The following is a 22,932-nucleotide window of genomic DNA, read 5'->3' as shown; positions in this document are numbered from 1 at the left end:
TTCTAAAGCCTTAAACTTAATACACCAACTCCTTCACTCCTTTCTTTAACCAGCTTCCTACACATCTGCTTCAAACTCACAGATCATTTCCCCTCCGCCCTCTTATCAGTTACCCTCCCAACTTCCCCATCTGTCAGTGCCCCACATCCTCTCCCCAGCCAACCAGGTACTAAACTTTTTTTTTTTTTTAAATCTTAAGTACTTATAGCTCACTATATTTAAAGAAATATAACTAGATATGTAACTTATTCCTAACAAACCTATAAACAAATAGAAAATTACTATGATATACACACACTGCTAAAAACTGAGTTGGAAAAACATCATTACTTTATTGTGAAGTAAGGTTATTTTCATGTTTTGTTTATTATTTTGAATTAAGTATTAGCAAAACACGCACACAGGAAAAGTTAATTTGAAGTTTTTTCCTCCATGGTCACCTAATAAAGACATCTAATCTGGGCTGGGGATGTGGCTCAAGCGGTAGCGCGCTCGCCTAGCGTGCGTGCGGCCCGGGTTCGATCCTCAGCACCACATACAAACGAAAGATGTTGTGTCTGTCAAGAACTAAGAAAAAATAAATATTAAAATTCTCTCTCTCTCTCTGTCCCCCTCTCTCTCACTCTCTCTTAAAAAAAAAAAAAGACATCTAATCTTTTTATAATTAGCCGACATACCATCCTAAACCAATTAATTTTATTAGCCTGAAGAAATTAAGTGAAATAAGGTAAAAAAATTCACCATTCATTTACAAAACAATTAGTATATTATTTGTTGTTCAAAGTCAATGAATAATATTGAGTACCTCCTATTTTTCCAGAATCTAAAAAACATAGTTGTTACCTTATAGGATTCTCAAAAACATTCTTTCAGATAGATAATAGTATATTTAACAGATAAGAAAAACAAGAATCAGACTGATAGGCACCCACTCAACATCACAGGCAGTAACATTCATTATGATGACTGACAATTTTCAGAAAACACCAATTTTCACATTTGGGCTGTTACCACAAAGTCTTGGCTTTACACTTTTTTCCTTAAAGTTGTATAGATACAGTGTTTTCACTAATAAGATCTTCACTGCTCTTTCCCAAGTAAACAACTTACTCTTCCTAAGTATCATCATCACCACTTATCTGTAATTTCTTGCTTATAAATTTTAATTAAATATACATTAAGTGGGAATGTATAGTATTAAGTATTGCTTTATCTGTTTGGATTTCAAAAATGGCACAGGCATGCACACTTTAGAAACTATACCTATTAGGAAACAGATATGAACTATTATTTCTAAAATATATATATATATATATATATATATATATATATATATATATATATATAATTAACCTCATTAGCTGGGCATGGTGGTGCATTCCTGTAATCCTAGCAGCTCTGGAGGCTGTAGCAGATGGATTTTGAGTTCAAAACCAGCCTTAGCAACTTAGTAAGGCCCTAAGCAACTTGGCAAGACCCCATCTCAAAATAAAAAACAAACAGGGCTGGGGATATGGCTCAGGATTTAAGTGCCCTGGGTTCAACCTATGGTACCAAAAAATAAATATATATAAAATTGAAAAATAAATTAACCTCATTAAAGTTTTTGGTTTATAAATATAACTATAGAGGACATTAGGAAGATACATGTATAACACATACATCACACATACCATGTTGGTCAGCTATGCAGTGATTCTACTTCACCCCTTAGTTGGTCAACAAGCCCACCATTTTCTTCCTTCTTGTGGCCTTTAAACCTGCCCCCTCCTCTCAGTTCCTACCACTTACCTCCCCAGATATAGAGGAAGCTCTTGATCAATTCTGAGCTGTCACCTCTAGCCTCAGCTCTCCCTACCTCCCTATCCATCTGGATATCACTGCCAGAACAAACTTTCTTAACAAATGACATCTCTGTAGCACTTGAGAATTTATCAAAGTACTTTCACATACCTTATTTTATTTAACCTTCATAGCAACTATGTTGCAGGTAGACATCATTGATATCATTATTATATATTACAGATGAGGACAGGAGGTTCAAAAAGTGCATGTTTCCTTAATGAATGTATTCATCATATTGTCCTGTGCTTAGCTGACACAATCAGTAGAAATGGACTCCAAAGCAAAATCTAACTTGCAGCCCCTCTCCCAAATATAACAGCCTGCTTCGTCTTAGAGACACAATTTTAATAAGAAAAATGGCATTCTTTTGTATAAAATTAAATACATAGAGATGTACAAAATAGATATATTAAACAAAGATTGAAAGTTAAGGTCTAAAGCAAATGCAATAACATAACCAAAGACAAATTTTAAGAAAACTTAGAACAATTTCACCATGGTTTTGCATTAGTAAAACTTAGGAGATCTCTAGCAAGTATCTCTTTGGTTGCTTAGATTTGAATATCAAGTAGTGCTATTGACACAATTGCTCCAAAGATCTTCTTAGCTATTTATTTGTTTGTTTATTCATTTATTTATTGGTGCTAGGGATTGAAACCTAGGGACTTATGCACACTAAGCACACATTTTACCACTGAGCTACATCCCAGCCCTTAATTTTTTTAAATTTAGATAAAGAACATGCTGTTATAAAAGCAAGACTTGCTTAATTTTTTAAATTAAAGTATTACTAGACAAAATGCAATTCCATATACAGCATTTTATGTTAGTTCTCAAAAAAGGCCACACAATTTTAAATTTTAAATTCTAAAAACTTTAGTTTAATAATAATTTAATCCTTAGAAAGAACTTTCATTTTGTAAAACTTTAGATCTGTTACTTTTTTTTTTTTCGTATGGTACTAGGGATTGAACCCAGGGATATCCTACCACTAAGTTATCTCCCCAGCCCTTTTGGAACTTTTACCCCAAAGGATTCTGCATTTTTACTCTAATGAAATATTTAAAAAAAAGCATATCAGCAAACCTCTTTTTTTTTTTGCTGAAGATCAAACCTAGGACCTTGCACATACTAGGACAGGGCTCTTTTTACTACTGAGCTACACCTCCAAGCTCTTTTCATTTTTTTATTTTTTTTTTAAAGAGAGAGTGAGAGAGGAGAGAGAGAGAGAGAGAGAATTTTTTTTTAATATTTATTTTTTAGTTCTCGGCGGACACAACATCTTTGTTGGTATGTGGTGCTGAGGGTCGAACCCGGGCCGCACGCATGCCAGGCAAGCGCGCTACCGCTTGAGCCACATCCCCAGCCCCCTTATTTTTTAAATTTTGAGTCAGGGTCTCTCTAAATTTCCCAGGCTGGTCTGGAACTTATAATCCTTCTGTCTCAGCCTCCTGAGGAGCTGAGAGTACAGGTGTGTGCCACTGTGCCTGACTACATATCAGCCACTCTAATGAACTTTTTCAATAAAGTGTTTGTTTTTTTTTAATCCTCCAGCCAGTTTTAATGAATGGTAGTTCTTACATAATGTGTTACACTAGTTCAGATTAAAGATTTTCTAATAATCATTTCTGATACAAAAATTTCTTCCTGGGCCCTGAGTTCCTTGGAGAAAATCAGTAAGTTGACATGTTCTCTCTTTACAAAGAGATGGGACAGAGAGAGCTATTCTAGCCCCAAAGGAAGAGGACTGATAGGCAACAAACATGCTGCTCCATTCTTCTCTACAGGAACTATATCCTTAACCCACAGGTACTTCTCAAGAGAACAGTGGCTCATAAGGTTTTTGTTTTTAAATGGTAGAGGCCCTGGGCTCTGATGGGAACCTTTCCTCCCCCTCTGCCACCGACGGTAGCGGGCCAGGGCTCGGTCGGCCTCAGCCATCTTGTGCATATCGTGCTTCCTCTTGACCGCGGGGCCTTGGTTGTGAAAGGCCTGCCACAGCTCATGTGACGGCTTCTCTGGCATCGATGTCCGCCGGTGCTGATTCTTTCGGCCTTCAGTGATCATCCACTTCATGGCTAGGAAGTGGCCACGTGGGTCAGCTAGGGACACAGGGACCTGGTAGAAATGGCCCCCCCTGAGGATGGGTACCAGCCCGATTACAGGCTCACAGTTTTTCAGTGCTTGGTGGAAGATGGTGTAGGGGTTGCGTCTGGTACTTCTCAAACTGCTTCCTTTTCACAGATTCCAGAGTCAGGTTCATGAGAGATCTGGCCAGTACTTTGTTTCCTCCTTTCATCGTCATGTTGGTGAATTTACTGACCACCGGGTCTGCAAACACGGAGCTTGTTTTCGTCTCTGGGGCAGCTTTGATGAGCTGAGTTTTCTTGAGCTCCTGGTCCTATTTCTCCTCCTGGGTGAGCTCGGCCACAGACTTGCGGTCACGTTCCTGGTCAATTAGGGGATCTCTGAATTCAGCACCAGAGCGGCTCCACCTCACCTGGGTTTGCCTGAACAGTAATAATTTTGGCTCTCTCCCCAGAGGTAGAAGGACCTCCCCCAAACAGGTCAGGAAAGCTTCCTTCCTAGAAGCGGACTGACAGTACGCAGCAAGCCCGGCACCAAGCCTGACCAGCATAGCAGAGCCTTCAGTGCGGGGGCAGCCATCCTGGCCGGCCAGGAGGACCCCCTCAATAAAGTGTTACCATGGACGGTTGGTCTGCTAATTACACAAAATCCATGAATATAAAAAATAGAAACTGAACAAAAATAAATAAATATAAAATTAAATTTAAAAATATTTTTAAAACCCCAGAAAAAAAATTTTGCCCAAACTATTGCTGAAAAATCTGAAAGTTATCATGATGCTTATATATGCAGAAGATCTCTCTGGATAGCAAAGCCATACTGGCTGCCCTGCTGAGGGGACTCTGACTGGAAGATACGAGAGGAAGGGAGAAACTTGTCACTATGTCGAACTTTCCTATGCTGAATTTTGAGCTATGTACACGTACTGTCCATTTTTAAAAGAACGTTATTGACTGGTTCTTGGAATTTGGGCAAGCTGAAGTACATGATGCAAAAATCTTTTAAATATTGATGGATTTCAACCAAACTTTGCTTAAGGAGATCTCTGATACAGAAGACACAATTTTTTTAAATATGCCAATTTTTTGCCCAATCTTTAAGACACTACTGTCCAATATACATTAATATACTCTCCTCCCATGCTTGCATATTCTTTCCACTAAAATGCAGCCAAATATAGGTTCTGTTGTCAACACTACTAAAACTCTTTGACCCTATCAATAAAAAGAACTGATTTCAGTTCACTTGGGAAAAAGAGAGAGAGAGAGAGAGAGAGCGCGCGCGCACAAGCAGAGAGCTTTCATTGGGCTCCCAGATTTACCAGGAGAGATGCAATATTTTGGATATTATGTTGATCCAGAATTCAAATGCCCTTTGGAAAGTAAATGCATCTAAGTATTTTTAAAGAAAGAAAAAAATACATCTTACAAAGTACATTTGACAAGAACAGCAATCTAGTGCAATACCATCCCAGCCTCTGTTTACCCCTCGTTCAAGGCCATATAATTTAGTCTTGTAATTACTTAGCCTCATGGGCATTACAGAGGTTGAACACCAGCATTACTGTGCAATTAAAACATAGTTCATTACTCTGTAGGTCACTTTAATGAAGTAGAGCAGCCCTAATTAAGGAATTTTATCTCTTCCATCATGATAGAGACCAACATTAAGTTAAAATACAACTGCTAAAGGCTAGGGCTCAGTGGTAGAGCACTTGGCTAGCACATGCAAGGCACTGGGTTTGATCCCCAGGACCAAAAAAAAAAGAAAGAAGAAACTGGTAGTGCCATAACATCATGAAATTGTTTTTAAAGAAAATACAGCCAATGTTTATTTCTAATCAAGAATGATTCGTTTGCATGTAAGATGAGTCAGTTAGAAAGAGATCTGCTGTATAAGATCACACCTATAATCAACAATATGGTGTTGCACACTTAGAAATTTGTTAAAAGGATAGCTCTCATGTTAAATATGCTTACTTCAACAAAAAAGGATTATTTTGTGTGCTTGATGCTGCTAGCATATTGACTTTAAAATGCTTCAGCCAAATCAGTGGTCACAATCAATAATATTGAAAACCTTAATTTAGAGGGGCTCTTTTTAACTAAAACCTCAAATCCTTAATTTACCACATGGATTCTAAATTTTGCCTAAGATTCAAGGCTGTACTTGGTCCCTGCTATGTTGGGGTTGTTTTTTTTTTGTTTTGTGATACTGGGATCTAGCCCAGGGCTCATAAGTGCTAAGCAAGCACTCTACCACTGAACTACCTCCCCAGTCCTTTTGAGATATGGTCTTGCTAAGTTGCCCAGACTGGCTTCAAACTTGTGATTCTCCTGCCTCAACCTCCCAAGTCACTGGCGTTATAGGTACGCACCACCATACCTGGCTATCCAATATCCTGGCTACTGTGTTCTGATCCCTAATATTCCCCCACTGCATGCCCCACTAACAGATACTATTGCTAATATCCCAGATTCTCTCAGCTCAGCTTCAGAGCCTGCTGGAAGCCATGTGCCCACACATGGAGAGCTGCAGTTAGTGACTGTCCAGCTCGGGCACATCAAAGCCCAACTCTCTAGGTACAACTCTGAGGCTTAGCTCTCCCCAGAACTATCATCAGCCACAAGACTTCCATCTGAGCTCATGCCCTTGTCTGATTTCCTCCCTTTTCTATCCTGTTTCCCCCACTCTCCTAACAATCCTCACGGGAATGTTTTCTTCATGAAAAAAACTTGACTACAAAGCATTGTCTGGGTGCCTGATTCCTCATGTTATGGTTTAGATATGGTGTCCCCCAAAAGCTCAGTGTGAGGCAATGTAAGAAGGTTGGAGGAAAAATGATCGGGTTATAACCTTAACCTAATCAGTGTACAAATCCCTGATCAGATTAATTGAGTGGGAATTGAGGTGGAAGGGTGTGGCTGGAGGATGTGGGAATTGAGGCCTTGGGGTATATATTTTGTATCTGAAGAATGGAGTTTCTCTCTGCTTCCTGATCACCACACAAGGTGCTTCCATCTGCCACACTCTTCCACCATGTTGTTCCTGTCTCATCTGGAGCCCTGAGGAATGGAACCGGCTGTCTACAGATTGAGACCTCTGAAACCCTGAGCCCACATATAATCTCTTCCTCTTCTACAGTTGTACTGGTCGGGTCCTTTAGTCATAGCAGCAAGAAAAGCTGACTAAAACACCTCATAACAGGGGCTTCTTCTGGGGAACTCAACCTTAAGCACCCCTCTAACCAGGGAAACCCAGGTGCCCTCCTCTGCCCCCATAACAACTGTTGTTTCCCTCCTCTTCCTCCTCCTCTGTGCTTAGGACACAGTGGGGACAGCAATCAAATGAGACCCTGTACATGAAAACATTTCAAAACCTGCAAAATGCTCTACAAATGTGAACAATATAAAGTAATAATCACTCTAATCTCACCCATCCTTCAAGATCTGGCTCTAGTGTGTCACCTCCTCCTTGAAGGGGTAACCCACAATTCTCCCTACCCCAACTGTGCTTCATCGTCTACCTCCCAACCTGCAATGTAAGCTCCATGAAGCCAGACACTGTCTTGCACACTGCTGTGGCCCCAGCATCTAGACTGGTGTCTGACACATTAGACAAGTTTAGTAAATATGTGTTAGGTAATGTTGTTAAGCTCCAGGATCTCTGACTCTCAGGCCTGCAGGGAATGAAAGGTTAAAAGTCATATTAAGGATTATCTAGACTGTGTATAGTCTGGAAGAGAAATGACTTCCTAAGACACAGATCAACTGAGTGGAGGAGCCAAGGCTACAGCCTGGATCTCTTGTCTCTCAAGCCTGAGAAATTTCCATGTGAGGCTCCACCTTCAGGCCCTACATCTTCCTCCCACAGGCAGCAGCAAAAGAAAATCCTAAAAGAAAAGAAAATTTCTTGCTCCTGAGTCAAATATTGACATCTTGATGCCACCTACATCACAGCTACTCCCGAGGCAGGAGACCACTGGAACCCAGAAGTTCAAGGCCAGCCCGGGTAACCCAGCAAGACCTTATCCCTTTTTAAAAACAAAAGAAAACAAAACATTTTTTTTTTATTTGTAGATGGACATAATATCTTTGTTTTATTCATTTATTCATTCATTCATTCATTCAATGTGATGCTGAGGATCGAACCCAGTACCTCATGCATGCAAGGCAAGTGCTCAACCACTGAGCTACAATCCCAGCCCAAGACCGTATCTTTTTTTTCTTTTAAATATTTTTTTAGTTATACATGGACACAATATCTTTGTTTATTTATTTTTACGTGGTGCTAAGGATCAAACCCAGGACCTCATATGTGCTAGGCAAGTGCTCTGCCACTGAGCCACAACCCCAGCCCAAGACCTTATCTCTTGATAGAAATAAAATGTTGGCATGTGGGTATTGGCATCAGCAACAGATGATACCCTCTCTTGTTACAATGATGCATTACAATTATTAGAGATATATAGCTTTGTGTGTTCTGTTCTCATCTCCCTGACTAAACCTGAAGCTTCCCAATGGCAAAGATCTCCTTGAATTCACCTTCCACATCATCTACAGGACTGAGCACAAATATCATAAAAAGGAAGAAAGTGACAAATGTGGCTCCAACCCTGGCTCTGCACTTAACCACCTATGTGACTGTGAACAAGGAGGGATAATAATCCCAAGGGCCTGAGACTATCAAGAGGATTTCATGAGATAACACATACAAAGCATTTCACACAATGACTGGTATATGATAACCACTCAGTAAGTAAACTGCAGTTTACTTTTACATTTATCAAAGCTGGATGCTCTGCATCAAAAGCTAAACGTGACAAGCTCTCTGCTCTCTAGGTCTGAGATCCTCCAGCTTCTCTTTCTTAATCAGAGACTACCATTGAAGGCTTTTTTTCTTCTGAGGACTCCAAATGACTGTCTCATTATTAGCAATCATGGCAATGGCACTGGAGTCACATCTTCAGGCTTAGAATCCTGGCTCTGCCACTTTCTTATTATATAGCCATGGGCAAACTTCTTCCCCTCTCTGCTCACCTTCCTTAACTTTAGAATGAGGACAACATCTACCTGTGAGACTTGCTGTCAGAATGAAATGAAAACCCAATGAATTGTGCTTGTCATAAAGGAATAAATGTTTGTTAATACCATTTTACAATTTACCAAAACATGCATCCTCAAATCTGGAGCACTTGCTTGGCTATAAACAAAAACAACTAACCCGACAAGAGAAGAAGTAAAATGTTCTAAATTTCCACTATGTATTTCTTTTTAGGCATATGCCAAGCCAGCTAGGAAAATCTGAAAGAATCCTCAGCATAGGGCCACAAGTTCTATTTGGTAATTTAAACTCAAAGAAGTTTCTAACACAAAAAGCATCCTGAGAACTCAGTTGGCAGGGAAGAGAAACAGACTGCCCTGAAATCATAGGAACTGCTGCAGAAGATGATCCCACAGAGCCCGGGAGGCACAATATCCAAGGTCAGTGCAGGTTCTGGGCCCAAGTAACAATAACATCAAAAGGTAGGTCACAGTGAGAAAAATCCTAACAGTTGGCAATATTCAAGATCCAAGATAGCGATATTATGGTCCTGGGGTAATCTCTTACTAACAGCCAGACTCTTGTGGCCCAGGGACTGAAGGAAGGTCTAACTCTCAAGGAGAGGCAGTAAGCAGCAGCTGGGCAAGATGACCTCAGCAAGTACATTTGGGTTCAGGACAGTGCTAGTAAGGAAGAAGGCATGAAGCAGGTAAATCAAGATGAAAAGATTTTCAAAATAACCTTCAAATAACCTCAAATGGGCTAACATGGCAAGTGAGTAGGAAAAGGTACATCAAGTGGGGAAAGCAAAGAGGAAATAAGATCCAGGGATCCTAAGTCCCCCGGGACTCTACCTTAGTGTGGCAGAAGCTCAGACAATTGGCAACAAAGAATTAATTCCAAACCCCTCCAGCGGGAAGAGTACATTAGCATTTCCTTTTACAATGATTCTGTGGACCCAGATGTGGGGACCTGCACAGAGTAAAGATGGAAAATGATGTAGCAGCGTCTGAAGGTAAACCAGGACCAAAACATAACAAGACAAGCAGAGGGTGTAACAACGTCCATATGCAGGACCCAAAGTGAACCCCCAAAACTGAATGCTCAAGTGAGAATAAGTGATAAAGCTGGAGTAGGGCTCAGTGATAGACCACTTGCCTAGCATGCGCAAGGCCTTGGGTTCAACCTTCAAGAACTGCAAAAAATTAAATCAATAAAGAAAAAAAAAAGTAAGTGACAGGGTTTTCAGAGATGTGGGGTGAAATGTGGAGCACAGCTTTAAGTCTTCCTGGAAACGGCAATTCACAGCAGCTTTCTGCATATGGTTTCTGTATCTATAACATTTTTGCTCAGCCATCAAATCCAGAGGACAAATGCCAAAGGTCTCTAGAGGACTGAACCCTGGATAATGACTTACAAAGATTCACATGACTCTTTTTCCACATCACATCTTAAAGCAAAAATCTATCCCCCAATACTCAGATCTTCCTTTTTCTAAGCCTCTGAACAGAGCCAAATCCCAACCCCCACATCCTCCTCCCTCCCCACATAGCCATGACCCATGATCTCGCTGTTCAGAAGCCATGTCAAGTCCTCACAGCCTCATTCCACCAAACTGCTCCAGGGCAGTGGGAAGGAAAGAGTTAGTAGCACTCCACGCCAGAAAGGAAAAAAAAAAACAACTTAAGTTCTCAAAGTACAATTTTTTTCTAAATCAGTGATGACTGCAGGCATTGCAATAAAAATTAGGTGGCCCCCATCTTTGTGCCTGTCACAAAATGCTAAGGACACTGACTGTGTCCTTTCCTAGATCAATTATAAAGCCTGCGACTCAGTATTCTCATCTGTAGTGTGAGGAAGCAAAATAGGTGAACTCCAAGGTCACTTCCAACCCAGGACTCTATGGACTTCCTGATTCAGGAGACCATTAAGGCCCAACATTGGTCCACCTCAGGGAACCAGGTCACATTCTCTGCTAGGGAGGGGCCCCAGACTGGAAGAGCAGGAGTAGCCACCAGTCCTGGGAGCCTGGAGCCAGCCTGGCCGGCCTCTGCCTGACTTTTGCAAGTGTTAAATTCTTGGTGCATGAGAAAAGGCAACAGTTCTAGGTTCAGCAGAGCTTCTTTCTCCCCAGGCTAAGATCTGAGAGGGTTTTGTTTGTTTTGGGTTTTTTTTAATGTTAGCGACTGAACCCAAGACTTTGTGCAAACAACATGCTCTACCACTCAGCTACAACCCCAGCCCTTGAATTTGTGTGTGTGTGCCTGTCTGACTGTGTATGTATGTTGTGTGCCTGTGTGGCAGAAGGCTTCTCCCTTCTTACTGACCAGCAGGTTTGTGTTGCCATGAGATGAAGTTCTAATCCCACTTGCATTCCTCCCAGGCAGTGATGGGCAGCCAGCTGCCCTGCCCTTTTTCCACTTAGCCTCTCACCTGGGGGTTGTCCATGTACCATAGAAGGCAGTTGGCCTGGGTGTCCAGAATAAAGTACCTCCGCAGGAACTTGCCGCTGTTCTCATTCTCCTCGATGTCCAGAAACCCACAGATTCGGTTCTGCCGATCCACATAAGGCATTCCTGGGCTCTGCTCACATCACCCTGCATGGCAGGAGGGAGGTGCTGGTGAGGAGGGTGAAGCAGGACCTGTGGGAACCTCACCTCTCCCTGGCTTGACTCACTTCTGCAAGAGGCTGGGTTGGGACACCCGTTCATCACCTTCCTTCCCTAGGTTACGAAGTGTCCCACCCTAACCAGACCCCAGTGGAAACTTCTACCAACTCAATGAAGAGTTATCAGAATCCACTAACATGTATTCAACTAACTTTCCCAAGGCAACTAACTTTGCCAAGCATAGTCAGCATCAGGCACTTTACATATACAGAAGGATACAAGCTTAGACTATAGATCTGAGGCCAGGTTCAAATTCCAGTTCTGGACACTTATTAATTGTGAGGCCACATTTTTTTTTGGCGGGGGGGGGGGTAGTGCTGGGGATTGAACCCAAGGCCTTGCACATACTAGACATATACATAAGATTCTGACTGCAAGTTAAGTGCTTAGGCACACAGTAAGCACTTCATAATAGTAGCTATTATTATAACTCTGCACAAAAGCCTTATGAAGTCAGTGGAGCATAATTCATTTATACATGAAGAAACTATCTCAGAAAGAACTTAAACTCCAATTCATATCATGGATAAAATTCTGCCAGGAATTTATTCAGAAGAGCAGCCCCTCCCACTCCATGAAGGCACCTCAGGATCAAACATGGAAGAGTTTCTGGAGCCTTGTTGAAAGTTCATATCCCTCAGCCCTAGCCTGGTAGCACTTACCTTACTTTAAGGTTATGGGCTAAACTGTATTCTCCCAAAATTTATTTGAAGTCCTAACCCCAGGACCTCACAATATGACTATATTTGGACACAAAGTTTTTAAAGTGGTCATTAAATTAACACAAGGTCATAGGGTAGGCCCTAGTCCATTATGATGGATCCTTACAAGAAGACAAAATCTGGATACAGAGGGAAGACTACATGAGATGCAGAGAAAAGATGGCCATCTACAAGCCAAGGACAGAGGCTGGAAAAATCCTTCCCCTCTGACCTCAGAAGAAACCAACCTATTATCACAATTGCATGGACTTTCAGCCTCCAGAACTGTGAGAAAATAAATTTCTGTTGTTGAAGCCACTCAGTCTATAGCACTTTGTTACAGTCACCTGAGCAGACTCGTGCAGCTGCCCGGCTGTTACTTATTGAAACAATGATGAATCAGAACAAAGTCCCAAGCCCTGAGTACTTTCACTGATTCCAGAATACCATCTCTGGTAATGTGAGATGAGCCAACCATCAAACCTCTCTCTCTTTTTCTCTAGAATTTCCATGGGCCTTTCTGAAGGGCAAAAGGAAAGGGCAGAAGTTCTATTGTCCTCCCCAGCAAGAAGGAGCACCTTGCAACAACTAGAGACACCTCATCTGAATGCACACACTGTATAGAACAGGACAGGGGCCCCATAGGGCTACAGAGCACCACATGACATTCAGATTTTCAAAAACAAGTAACACCCAACAAACCCTAACTGACTCCAACACAGCAAATTCCATAATGGCTCACCAAGGTCCAGCAAAGGTGTAAGATAGCTGGCAAAGGCTATCCTCCATGACATGAAACTGGGTCAGGAAGCAAGCTCTAGATATGACAGCCCTAGTCTTCCAGACCCACAGCAGGGCAGTCCCCCAGAGTAGGGAGACACATTCTCATGATTTCAAGCTAAAGGTGGTAACTAGTGCTATGGTCTATTCTCTGTCACCTATGTAAGGGCCCTGCAGTGTCAAGAGGTTGCCCCAAGAGAAACTCACATACACACACAAATACACACCCCAGTGAACAGCGGTCAGGTAAGCTCAGGTCAGAATCCCAAGAGGAACAGAAGATGCAGCTGTCAAGCGGAGGCATCAGGAGATCCCAGGGCTACTCACTGGGGAGGAAAGAGAATGGGAGGAGCAAAAGAGTAAAGCCCAAAGAAACAGGGCAAAGATGCAATAATGCAGCCAGGAAGGGAGTAGAAGGAGAAGTAAAAAAAGAGGTGAGAAAAGGATAAAAAGTGGGAAGAGGAACTGAGGGACTGGGACTATATCTCAGTGGTAAAGCTCTTGCCTCTCATGTGTGAGGCACTGGGTTTCATCCTTAGCACCACATAAAAATAAATAAAGATATTGTGTGTCCATTTACAACTAAAAAAATTAAAAAAAAAAAAAACGCTGAGGAGGAGGAAGCAGCATAGCAGAAGTAGAGGGCAAGAGTGGGGGAGGGGATACCCCTGCACAAAGTACCACCACCTACATTAGCAGCACATATAGGGAGGGAGATCATTAGCCCTCCACCATGAAAACCAGGCTAATTACCTGATACCAAACCAGTCCCAGAGACAGAATTTGCAGGGGCTACAGAATTCTTGCTACTCCTCTGACATCTCTAAGAAAAATCACACAAACTACAGTGGAAGAATAAAGCTGTCTTTGAGCCCTGTGAGGAAACACAGTGTCCAACTTGAGGCTGGAATTCAAACTTCCCTTTTCAGCCTACAGGAGTAACAAATGCCTGTCCTTTCTTAAACCAGAAGTTTGGAAAAGGCATTCTTTCTACATCCTCTAAAAGTCTACTTGTGTTGAGGGGAATTCCCAATTGCATGGATCCACAGGGTAGGGGAAACTCTCATGGACCCCCCCCCCAAAAAAAAAGAAAAAGAATTCCCGTTACAACATCTCCTGACTGTGGATCTATCCCCAGGGTGGGGAAAGCTGCTCAGATGTCCTGAGAAGCAGCTGAGTCACAGAGCTCATCAAGAATGTGGGAGGTGGGGGATGGATCAGCTGCAGGAGAACCAAGCATTACACGGAAATGTGGTTATAACTAACCAACCTACGCAGGAGCCACACGCTCAAACGATGGTGCATGACACAAACCTGAGGTCCAAAGCCCCAGTCCTCTGATGGATCCTTTAGGTCCCTTTGAATATCCTTTGTCACAACAGCTGCTAAGAGCTGGTTCACAGAGCCTGCTGTCCCAAGGCCCCCAAATCCCCTGCTTTGCCTCTTCAACCATGTCACTATCTCTTCTATGTAGTTCTCTAGTGGCTTCTCTTCTTCATAGAAGCCTCTGTGAAAATTATCTCTGCCCCTCCTCCCCAGCCTCCAACTGAGCAGTAAAGGAAGCAATGGGGTACTAGCAGTTGGTATCCAAAGTAGGTAACAACTTCACACACACACACACACACACACACAGTCAGGCCTCTCTGCTCCTATGCATTCAAGAAACCACAGACCAAAAATATATTTTTTTAAATTGTGTCTATACTGTACATATATATTTCTGTTTTTATTCCATAAGTAATACCACATAAGTAAATACAGTATAAGAATTGTTTTCTTAGCATTTACATTGGACTATGTATTATAAATAATCTAAAGATGATTTAAAGTCTAAAGGAGGATATGCATTTGTTACACACAAAGATTGTATCATTTTATATAAGGAACTTGAGTATCCATGGATTTTAGAATCCATGGGGGTCCTAGTACCAATCCCTCAAGTATACTGAGAGATGACTTTACTCTTACCCAAAAATTCCCTTACCAAGACAAGGACAAAGCTTTAAAATGTCCTTCCAACTTTCACAACAGTGCTTCAGTTATAGAGTTTTAATCAGTTTTCTAACTGAAAAAATCACTTATCTTGAATTGTACTTTTTTTTTTTTTTTTTTTTTTTTTTTGGTGGTGGTGCTAGGGATCAAACCCAGAGCTTCATGCATACTAGTCTAGTTCTTTACCACTGTGTTATACCCTGGGCCCTTAAACTCCATTTTACTATGTCTCCTGGGACAACACAGAAAGTGTTCATGCTGGCTTAGAGTACCAGAGCACCCTCTCTCTAGTTGGTCCCTTTTCCTGGGACCTAATATCATAATGAATACATTCAGCAAGTAGTTTCCTCCACACAGGCTGCTGACCAGGAGCATAGAATATCTGTAACAGAAGGAACTTCAGCCACCCCACTGGATACCCTGTCTTTCCAAAACGCAAAAACTCCTGAATTTTCTTAGTTTTTGTACAAAAAAATCATAATATAACAAGGTTGGAATGTTTTTTAGAACCATTCTAGCCAACATGCATGCTTACGTAAGCTTCTTCATGTCTCTATCCACAAAACTGACCTTTTTTACATTTATAATATTATCAATATTTTCTACATTGGTATGTGTTTATAATCAGTTTTTAACAGCTGCATAACATTAGTGCTCTGATTTTATTGTTTCTCTATAATTAGACTGGTTATAGCCAATATTTTGCTCTTAAAAATGATGATAAAACATCATATTTTTGTGCCTTATTTCTTCTTTTACATGGAAAGAACATAAATTCCAAATAACAATATGACTAGATCATAGTCTATGATCTTTTATAATAATTCTTGAGACCTATTGCAAAATTGTTTTCTAAAAATATTTTATCTATTTGTGTTGCAACAATATACTGTTAACATCACTATAATCTTACATACATTGAAAGTCCTCATTATTTTAAACTGTTGCTAGTTCGAAACATATAATGATGACTAGAGTGAGTTAAAATTTGTTCATGTTTATTTTTTACTTCTTCTACCTTCTAAACTTAGGCAAAAGCAAGGGTGTGTGTGTGCACATAAGCTCCTTGTTTGTATGTCTGTCTCTAACACACACACACACACACACACACACACACACACACGGACATGCATGTCCCACTTACCAAACCAAACCAAAACGTGGCCCTATATAATTCAAATAACTAAATAATGTATTTTAGTAAAAAACAAAATAAGAGGGAAGCTTTATATGATCCAGATTTCTTCAGTAGAATATAATTTCCTAATTATGTAATGCAAATGAAAAATAAGTTAAATGTTTAATTAAAGGTAAAAGTGAACCTTAGAATTTGTATGGAGTCACCCATTAATCAGCACCAGAAGATAAGTTAAATGGTAATTCACTGAGATTCCTGACTGGAATCTCATGAGGAAGCTCATGAGGAGAGTCAGTAGCTGCTTTCCCTACACTGAAATGAGGGCTCCAAAATATTTCTTCTACTGCCCACTTCAATGTCCTAGGTTCTACCATCAGGAAGGTTCAAACCAAGATAAAACTGCCCCACAATAGAGATCTTCATTAGGCCTTCATTATAATACACAAGGAGGGCTGGGACATAGACTCTGAGAAAATAGAATATACTCCAGGTAGGAGACAGAGACACTAAAAGAGATAAAACATAAAGAAAAGACTGATGCTTAAAACAGATGCCATCCAGTTGAAAACATGTCCTAAGATTTTTATACACCCGGGACTAGAGGATAAACCTCTCTGGAAAGCAATTTGGCAATATGTAACAAGACAGCTAAAAATGTCCAGGTCTTTGACCCAGTAATTCTGATTTTAGGATTTCATCCAAGTAAATAAACAAAAATGCAAATAAAGATTAAAGTCAAAAGATGGCAACTGTGACAGAATCTATAACCACAAAAAAAAGTTTAAAAACACCCCGAATATTCCAATAATCAGGGGTATTTAAATTCTGAGATATTCACATAAGAAAATTTATACAATTATTAAAAAACTGTATTTTCAAGTAATTTCAAATAAAATTTAGAAAATCACCATAACAGAATAAGTTTTTTTTAATATTTATTTTTTAGTAGTAGTTGGACACAATACTTTTATTGTTTATTTTTATATTGTGCTGAGGATCAAACCCAGGGCCCCGCACCTACTAGGCTCTACTGCTGAACCACAACCCCAGCCTGGATAATAAGTTTTTTGAAGGCATAAAATGATGTATATAATCTCAATATCATAATGTGCATAATATATTATGTATAATATGGTCCTAATCATATAAACATTATTTTTGTATTCCTATGTATAAATTCTTAAAAAGACTAGGTATACAGTCACCAGACTATTAATGGGTATTATCTATGGTTTATAGGTGAATTTTATTTATTCCTGTATGTTTTTCCATATCTTTAAATTTCCTACAGGGAACATGTGTTACTTTTATTTAGCAGAAGAGAAAGCTATTTAATTCCACAAATACTCCCACCCTCTGCACACAGTTTTGAAGTTGAGAAAAAATTTCTCAATCCTGGGGAGTACACTAGCAAATAAAACCTTGCCTAAATTATAGCTCTCTTGGGACTTTTTTTGGTGTTTTGAGGATCTAATTCTAATAAATCAATATCTCACACATCACAATTACCTGAGTCAGATACCTGCCCAATGGTCTTCACACTCTCCAACTTATTTGGGTGTCTTATTTCCTGTTGCCATAGATTCTTAGGAGTGTCTCATCCTCTCCCCTGCTAGTTTGGTTTCTTACTCTCTGGTCTTCATAAAAGGAGTTCACATCCTTGGGGTCAACCAAATATTCAGACCCACCTGAGCCTCACCATGATCAGTGCTCCGAGAAAAGGAAAGGGTGACCCTGATCAGAACCTCTAGGGGTTTCCCTCTTACAATCTGGAAGATAGGATTGACATTTTAAATAAATGGCTAGTTGAGCATAGTGGCACATACCTGTAGTCCTGGCTATTCAAGAGGCTAAGGCAGGATTATCAATTGAGCCCAGGAGTTTGGGGCCAGCCTGGACAACTCAGTGAGATCCATTTCAATAATAACAACAATAATAATAATTAATGATAATAATAGAATGGATGAATAAATGAAGATTTAGATATTTCAATTCTTTTAACAAAAAGCAATCAAACTATTCAGTTATAAAAGCTGTGGTTTGGGGCCAAAGTTGTAGTTCAGTGGTAGAACACTTGCCTAGCACATGTATGGCCCTGGGTTCAAGCCAGAGCACTGCAAGAAAAATAAAATCGTTCACTATAAGAAGAAAATAAAACTGTGTTTTGCTAAATCAGCCATCTTGATTCCTTTATTTTCTTGTTGTTTTTTGTTTTTGTTATTTTGGTACTGGGGATTGAACCAAGAGGCACTTTACTATTGATATTAAAAAAAAAAAAAAAAACAGGGCTGTACTAAGTTGCTTAAGGCCTCCCTGAGTTGCTGAGGCTATTCCCAAATTTGGAATCTTCCTGCCTCAGCCTCCTAAGTCGCTAGGATTATAGGCCTGCATCACCATGTCTGGCTAGCCCCCACCTTTTTTTTAGAGAGAGAGTGTTTTTTAATATTTATTTTTTAGTTTTCGGTGGACACAATATCTTTATTTTATTTTTATGTGGTGCTGAGGATTGAACCCAGCGCCCCGTGCATGCCAGTCAAGCGCGCTACCACTTGAGCCACATCCCCAACCCCTGGCTAGCCCTTTTGATCTTTAAGATAGTTAACACAGTTTGGAGAGACTAAAGAAAGAATAGAGTGAAATATGGGAATATTTATTTGCCTGACTATATTTGAGATCAATAAAAAGGAGAGAAAATGATAACAGAGATAAAGTCTTCAATAGTACTGTCCAAACTACAAAATAATCTACTAAAAAAACCTACTACAACCTCAGTTAAAAACTGAAAAAGAGTTGATTCATTTTTAAAATTTAGAGATTTTTCTTTCTCATTACCCTGTGTTGGCAGGACAGGGACTTCCTGGGATTTTGCTCCAGAAAAAGTCAAGACAGCGCCCCTTGACAAGTCACAGGACATGCAATGAGCATATCTCCTGCTTTGTTAACCCTGCTAAGGCTAACTCTGGTGAAAGCAACAGCAGCAGCAGTAGGCAAGAGGTACCCCAACAAGAAACTGCTAAATTTGTAAGAAGAGAAAGTATACCAGGAAATGACATTTGAGGTGTCAGAGAGATCGGTTAATACAGCCGACTGGAACTGAGGTTAAGAACAGCTACTCAATCAATTACTGCTAGAATACTTGGGGAACATGGCAGCAGAAAGTCTACTGGTATACAGAAGTGTGTACTCTAGAGCCACAGAGCTCAACCATGCTAACAGCCCAGTAAAAACAACAAAACACAAGCAAAGCTATTTCAGAGCACATCCCTGAGAACAGGCCAAAGATCAGAACTTAGGAAGTGTGGGAGCATCCATTTCCTTCTGCTATAATATCATTGCATTTTGCAACGGTCATAAGAGCAAATTCCAGTAGTCTAATGCAGGAGAATAATGTGAGAGAGAAGGGAATGTACTGAGAACATGTTCCCAGCGGAAGTGCAGGGTGAGGAATGCAAACATCTTCAGGAATGGGGAGGTTCAGAAAGAGTGCCACACTGACCCTGAGATGGCCAAACCCTGCTGGACCCCAGAATTTGCGGGTAGAGGATAAAACACATTCAAGAAAGAATGTTTTAAAAAGAAAAGAATATTGGAGAAAAGGCAAGAGTAAATGAAAAATGATATCACTGAAATGAAAATGCCAAAACAAAGAAATATTTAAAACACTCATGACCTCTCTCAATAGCAGACTCATCTAAGAAATGGAGCTGGTAGAGAACACAGGCAACAAAGGTTTGCCCAGGGCTCCACCAGAAAGATCACCAGAGCAGGCGAGCAGCCACATTTGGATTATACATAGCCTACAGAAGCAGAGATGCTTGAAATTCAGAATCCTGAAAGTCTCCCCAACTAGAAGACACAATGAATGCAGTTTTACTGCAGGGCTTTCTAACAACAGCTGCATAGAAGGCCCAGAGCTATACTGTGACAACCACAGGACACCAAAACTTGGGCAGTAAGAAAATGAAAAGAAAGTACTATTTCTCCTCCTACAAAGTGTAGGGGGGAAATATCTGTGGCCTAGGTACGTCTGTCTAAAAGCATATCTCTTGATTTAGGGAAGGAAGAGGGACTGGGTGTGGCAAGGAGGATGTGCAGGTGACAATGATCAGTATGATTATTTTTAAACTCTGGCAAGAAATGACCATTTAAAAGGGTGTGCTGATTTCAGTTACCCATCTATGTGGAGAGGGAAGTGAAATCACACGGGTTTTAGAGTTGGATGGACCTGGATTCAAATGTGGACAAGCTATTTAACTCTTGTAGGCCTATTTCCTCCTTTGCAAAATGGACATAATTGTTTTACCTACTTCAAAGGGGGCTGAGAGGATTAAAAGAAATAATGTGTGAAAAGCGCTTAACACAAGGACTGACACAGAATAAGCACTGAGTATATATACTTGTTAAAATGTATATTATGCATTGTAGAAGGTGTGTGTGTGTGTGTGTGTGTGTGAGAGAGAGAGAGAGAGAAACAGAGAGAGAGGATTGTGTGCCTAACAAAGGGTTCATGGTTACCCTTACTATTGCATGTTACCATGGTTAACACTGGACAAGCAGGTGCAGGGTACAGAGGACCTCTCTGCCCTAAAATATCAATGAGCAAATAACAGTGGCAGGGTTGTGCCATTGGAAACCCTCTCATAAGGAAAGGGATCCCTTACTCTTCCCTGTACTGCAAGAACCACAATATTTTCATCTCTAAAAAGTCTCCAAGAGGGGCTGAGGGGCTGGGGTTATGGCTCAGTTGGTAGAGTGTTTGCCTCGCATGCACAAGGCTCTGGGTTCAATCCCCAGCACCATCAAAAGAAAAAGTCTACAAGAGGTAAAATAAGTAAATAAATAAAAATCTAAGAGATCTACAGACTCCATCTTGGACAGGCTACCTGAAAGTTAACAGACTATCAGCTTCCAAGGAAGGGACTCTGAAGCTGCCTTGCTCCATCCCTGGGGGAATCACAATAGCACAAAGTTGCTTTGCATGTAGCCAGTCAAGTTGGAGTCCTAGCTGTTGGAACAGCAAGTCCCCTAGCCTGTGCATTTGAACTGCAGCATGTCTCAAAGGCATAAAACAAGAGGACCTCACTTCCCAGCCTCTGTATTTCAGCTGGTCACCTCTATGGGCCAAAAGGTACACCTCAGGCTCAATGCTGAAAGCCTTTCACCTGCACTGGGTGGCATGAGGCCCCTGCTTCCTGCTCTAACTGGGCTAAGCCCTCCACAATGAAACAAACCAATTTGGCTTTTAATCTGCAGCAAGTCACTTCAATTAGCTGGGGTCAGAACAGAGAAGGGACTTTCAGAAGAAAGATAAATTGTAAGGCCTGAAAGGTTGGCAGGGCTTTAAAGTGGGGACAGGGGAGGGAAGAACATAGCAACCCCAGATTACAACAAAGGTCAACAGGGTCTTCCAAGTATAATCCCACTGCACCAACCAAAGGCCTCCTCAGAACAGACAGGAAGGGACCACATCCCTCCCACCTCCCAGCCTGCCCAAGTCCCTGTCTCAATAATGGCCTCATATTGTGCAGGGCTACGGTTCCTCTGTTCCCATACGCTGTCATACTATAATATTTGCTCTGCTTCCTTCCTTTCCAAAGCCTAACAGATTAGATTGCCAGAGTTGTATCTAGCTCACTAAGACAGATGGGAAACTGAAAGTAAGGCAACCCAAACTCTGCTCACGACAGGAACAGAGGAGGCAGAGCAACCAAAATCCCAGCAGCCAGATCCTATGTTCCAAGGCTTAGGTCTACAACAGCCAGAATAAGGAGAAGTGCAGCAGATTTAGTGATTGAGAAGGAATATTTATTGCACTGTGGTCCACGAGCAAGATCTAATCTGAGTCATCCAACCTTGTACCATGGGCATCACCCGCCTGGGCACCTGCCCCATGAAAAGAACAGGAAATCGAGGAAGTGCCAGCTGGATGCACATAACAAAGGAAGAACATGGTCTTGCTGCTTGGGTCCTGAGATGTACTAGTACTTTTAGCAAACACCTGGTGAGCCAGAAAGAGGACTGGTCTGGGGCTTGACGGACAGGGGTGTCCCTTCCCCCTTTATGGTGGTATTAGAGATAGAACTCAGAGCTTGTTGTATGCTAGACAAGCGTTATACTTCTGAGCTATATCTCCAGTCTCCTTTCCCACCTTTGCAGAATCTCCCAATAAGCAACCACCAACCAAAACCTTCATGTCCTCAATTTATTTGGCCTCAGTAAAATACAAAGTTTCAGCCTACTATGATGACAAAATGGCATATGCAAGCCCTACTTCCTCTCTCTCACACACACACAAAAAGATGAAAACACCAATGACAAGGAAAAAAGATCTGCAAAAATCTTCTACCAAAGGGCAGGCAACTTCCAAACCAATACCCACTTAATTACCCATCTGTGAAGTGAGCAAGGCTCTCAATATCAGCCACCAACAATTTGAAAAAAAAAAATGGGGTAAAATGAACCAAAGGATGATTGAATCTAAAGGCCACAGCCAGAGAAAATCCCCATGAACCAGGCCAGTGGGCCAAATTTCCACAACTTAAACTATTGCCATACTGTTTTCTCTTCTATTCCAACAAGTATAGTCAATTCGTGCACTACCATTCACTCATTCATTCAAGAAACATCTACTTAGCATGCAGTAGATGTTCTACATTGGGCTAGACTAAAACCTAGA

At 41.0% G+C, this 22,932-nt stretch overlaps 1 protein-coding gene and 1 pseudogene across 9 annotated transcripts in view; both read right to left on the bottom strand.

Moving 5' to 3' along the window:
* PLEKHA2 (pleckstrin homology domain containing A2) overlaps positions 1-22,932 on the bottom strand; it is an 83,105-nt gene that overhangs the window by 44,830 nt on the left and 15,343 nt on the right. For 6 of the 8 annotated variants that reach the window (XM_081269165.1, XM_081269166.1, XM_081269167.1 and 3 more), the window contains one exon: positions 11,410-11,573. The exons of 1 other annotated variant lie outside the window; for it this stretch is intronic. In XM_081269165.1, coding sequence (XP_081125291.1) covers positions 11,410-11,550 — 141 coding nt within the window. In that variant the 5' untranslated portion in view covers positions 11,551-11,573. Of the gene's footprint in view, positions 1-11,409; positions 11,574-22,932 lie in introns of those variants that run through there. One more of the 8 variants, XM_081269168.1, reaches the window with a different exon arrangement.
* Positions 3,568-4,512, bottom strand: LOC308635035 (small ribosomal subunit protein uS7m-like; annotated as a pseudogene). Its single transcript has 2 exons — positions 4,424-4,512; positions 3,568-4,355 (listed from the first exon to the last, which is right to left on the bottom strand). The product of its transcript is annotated as a small ribosomal subunit protein uS7m-like (transcript).

The sequence above is a fragment of the Spermophilus citellus genome (genome assembly GCF_964194105.1).
Source record: "Spermophilus citellus genome assembly, chromosome: 16".
Taxonomy (NCBI): Eukaryota; Metazoa; Chordata; class Mammalia; order Rodentia; family Sciuridae; genus Spermophilus; species Spermophilus citellus.
This window is presented reverse-complemented; position numbering and strand designations above follow the sequence as displayed.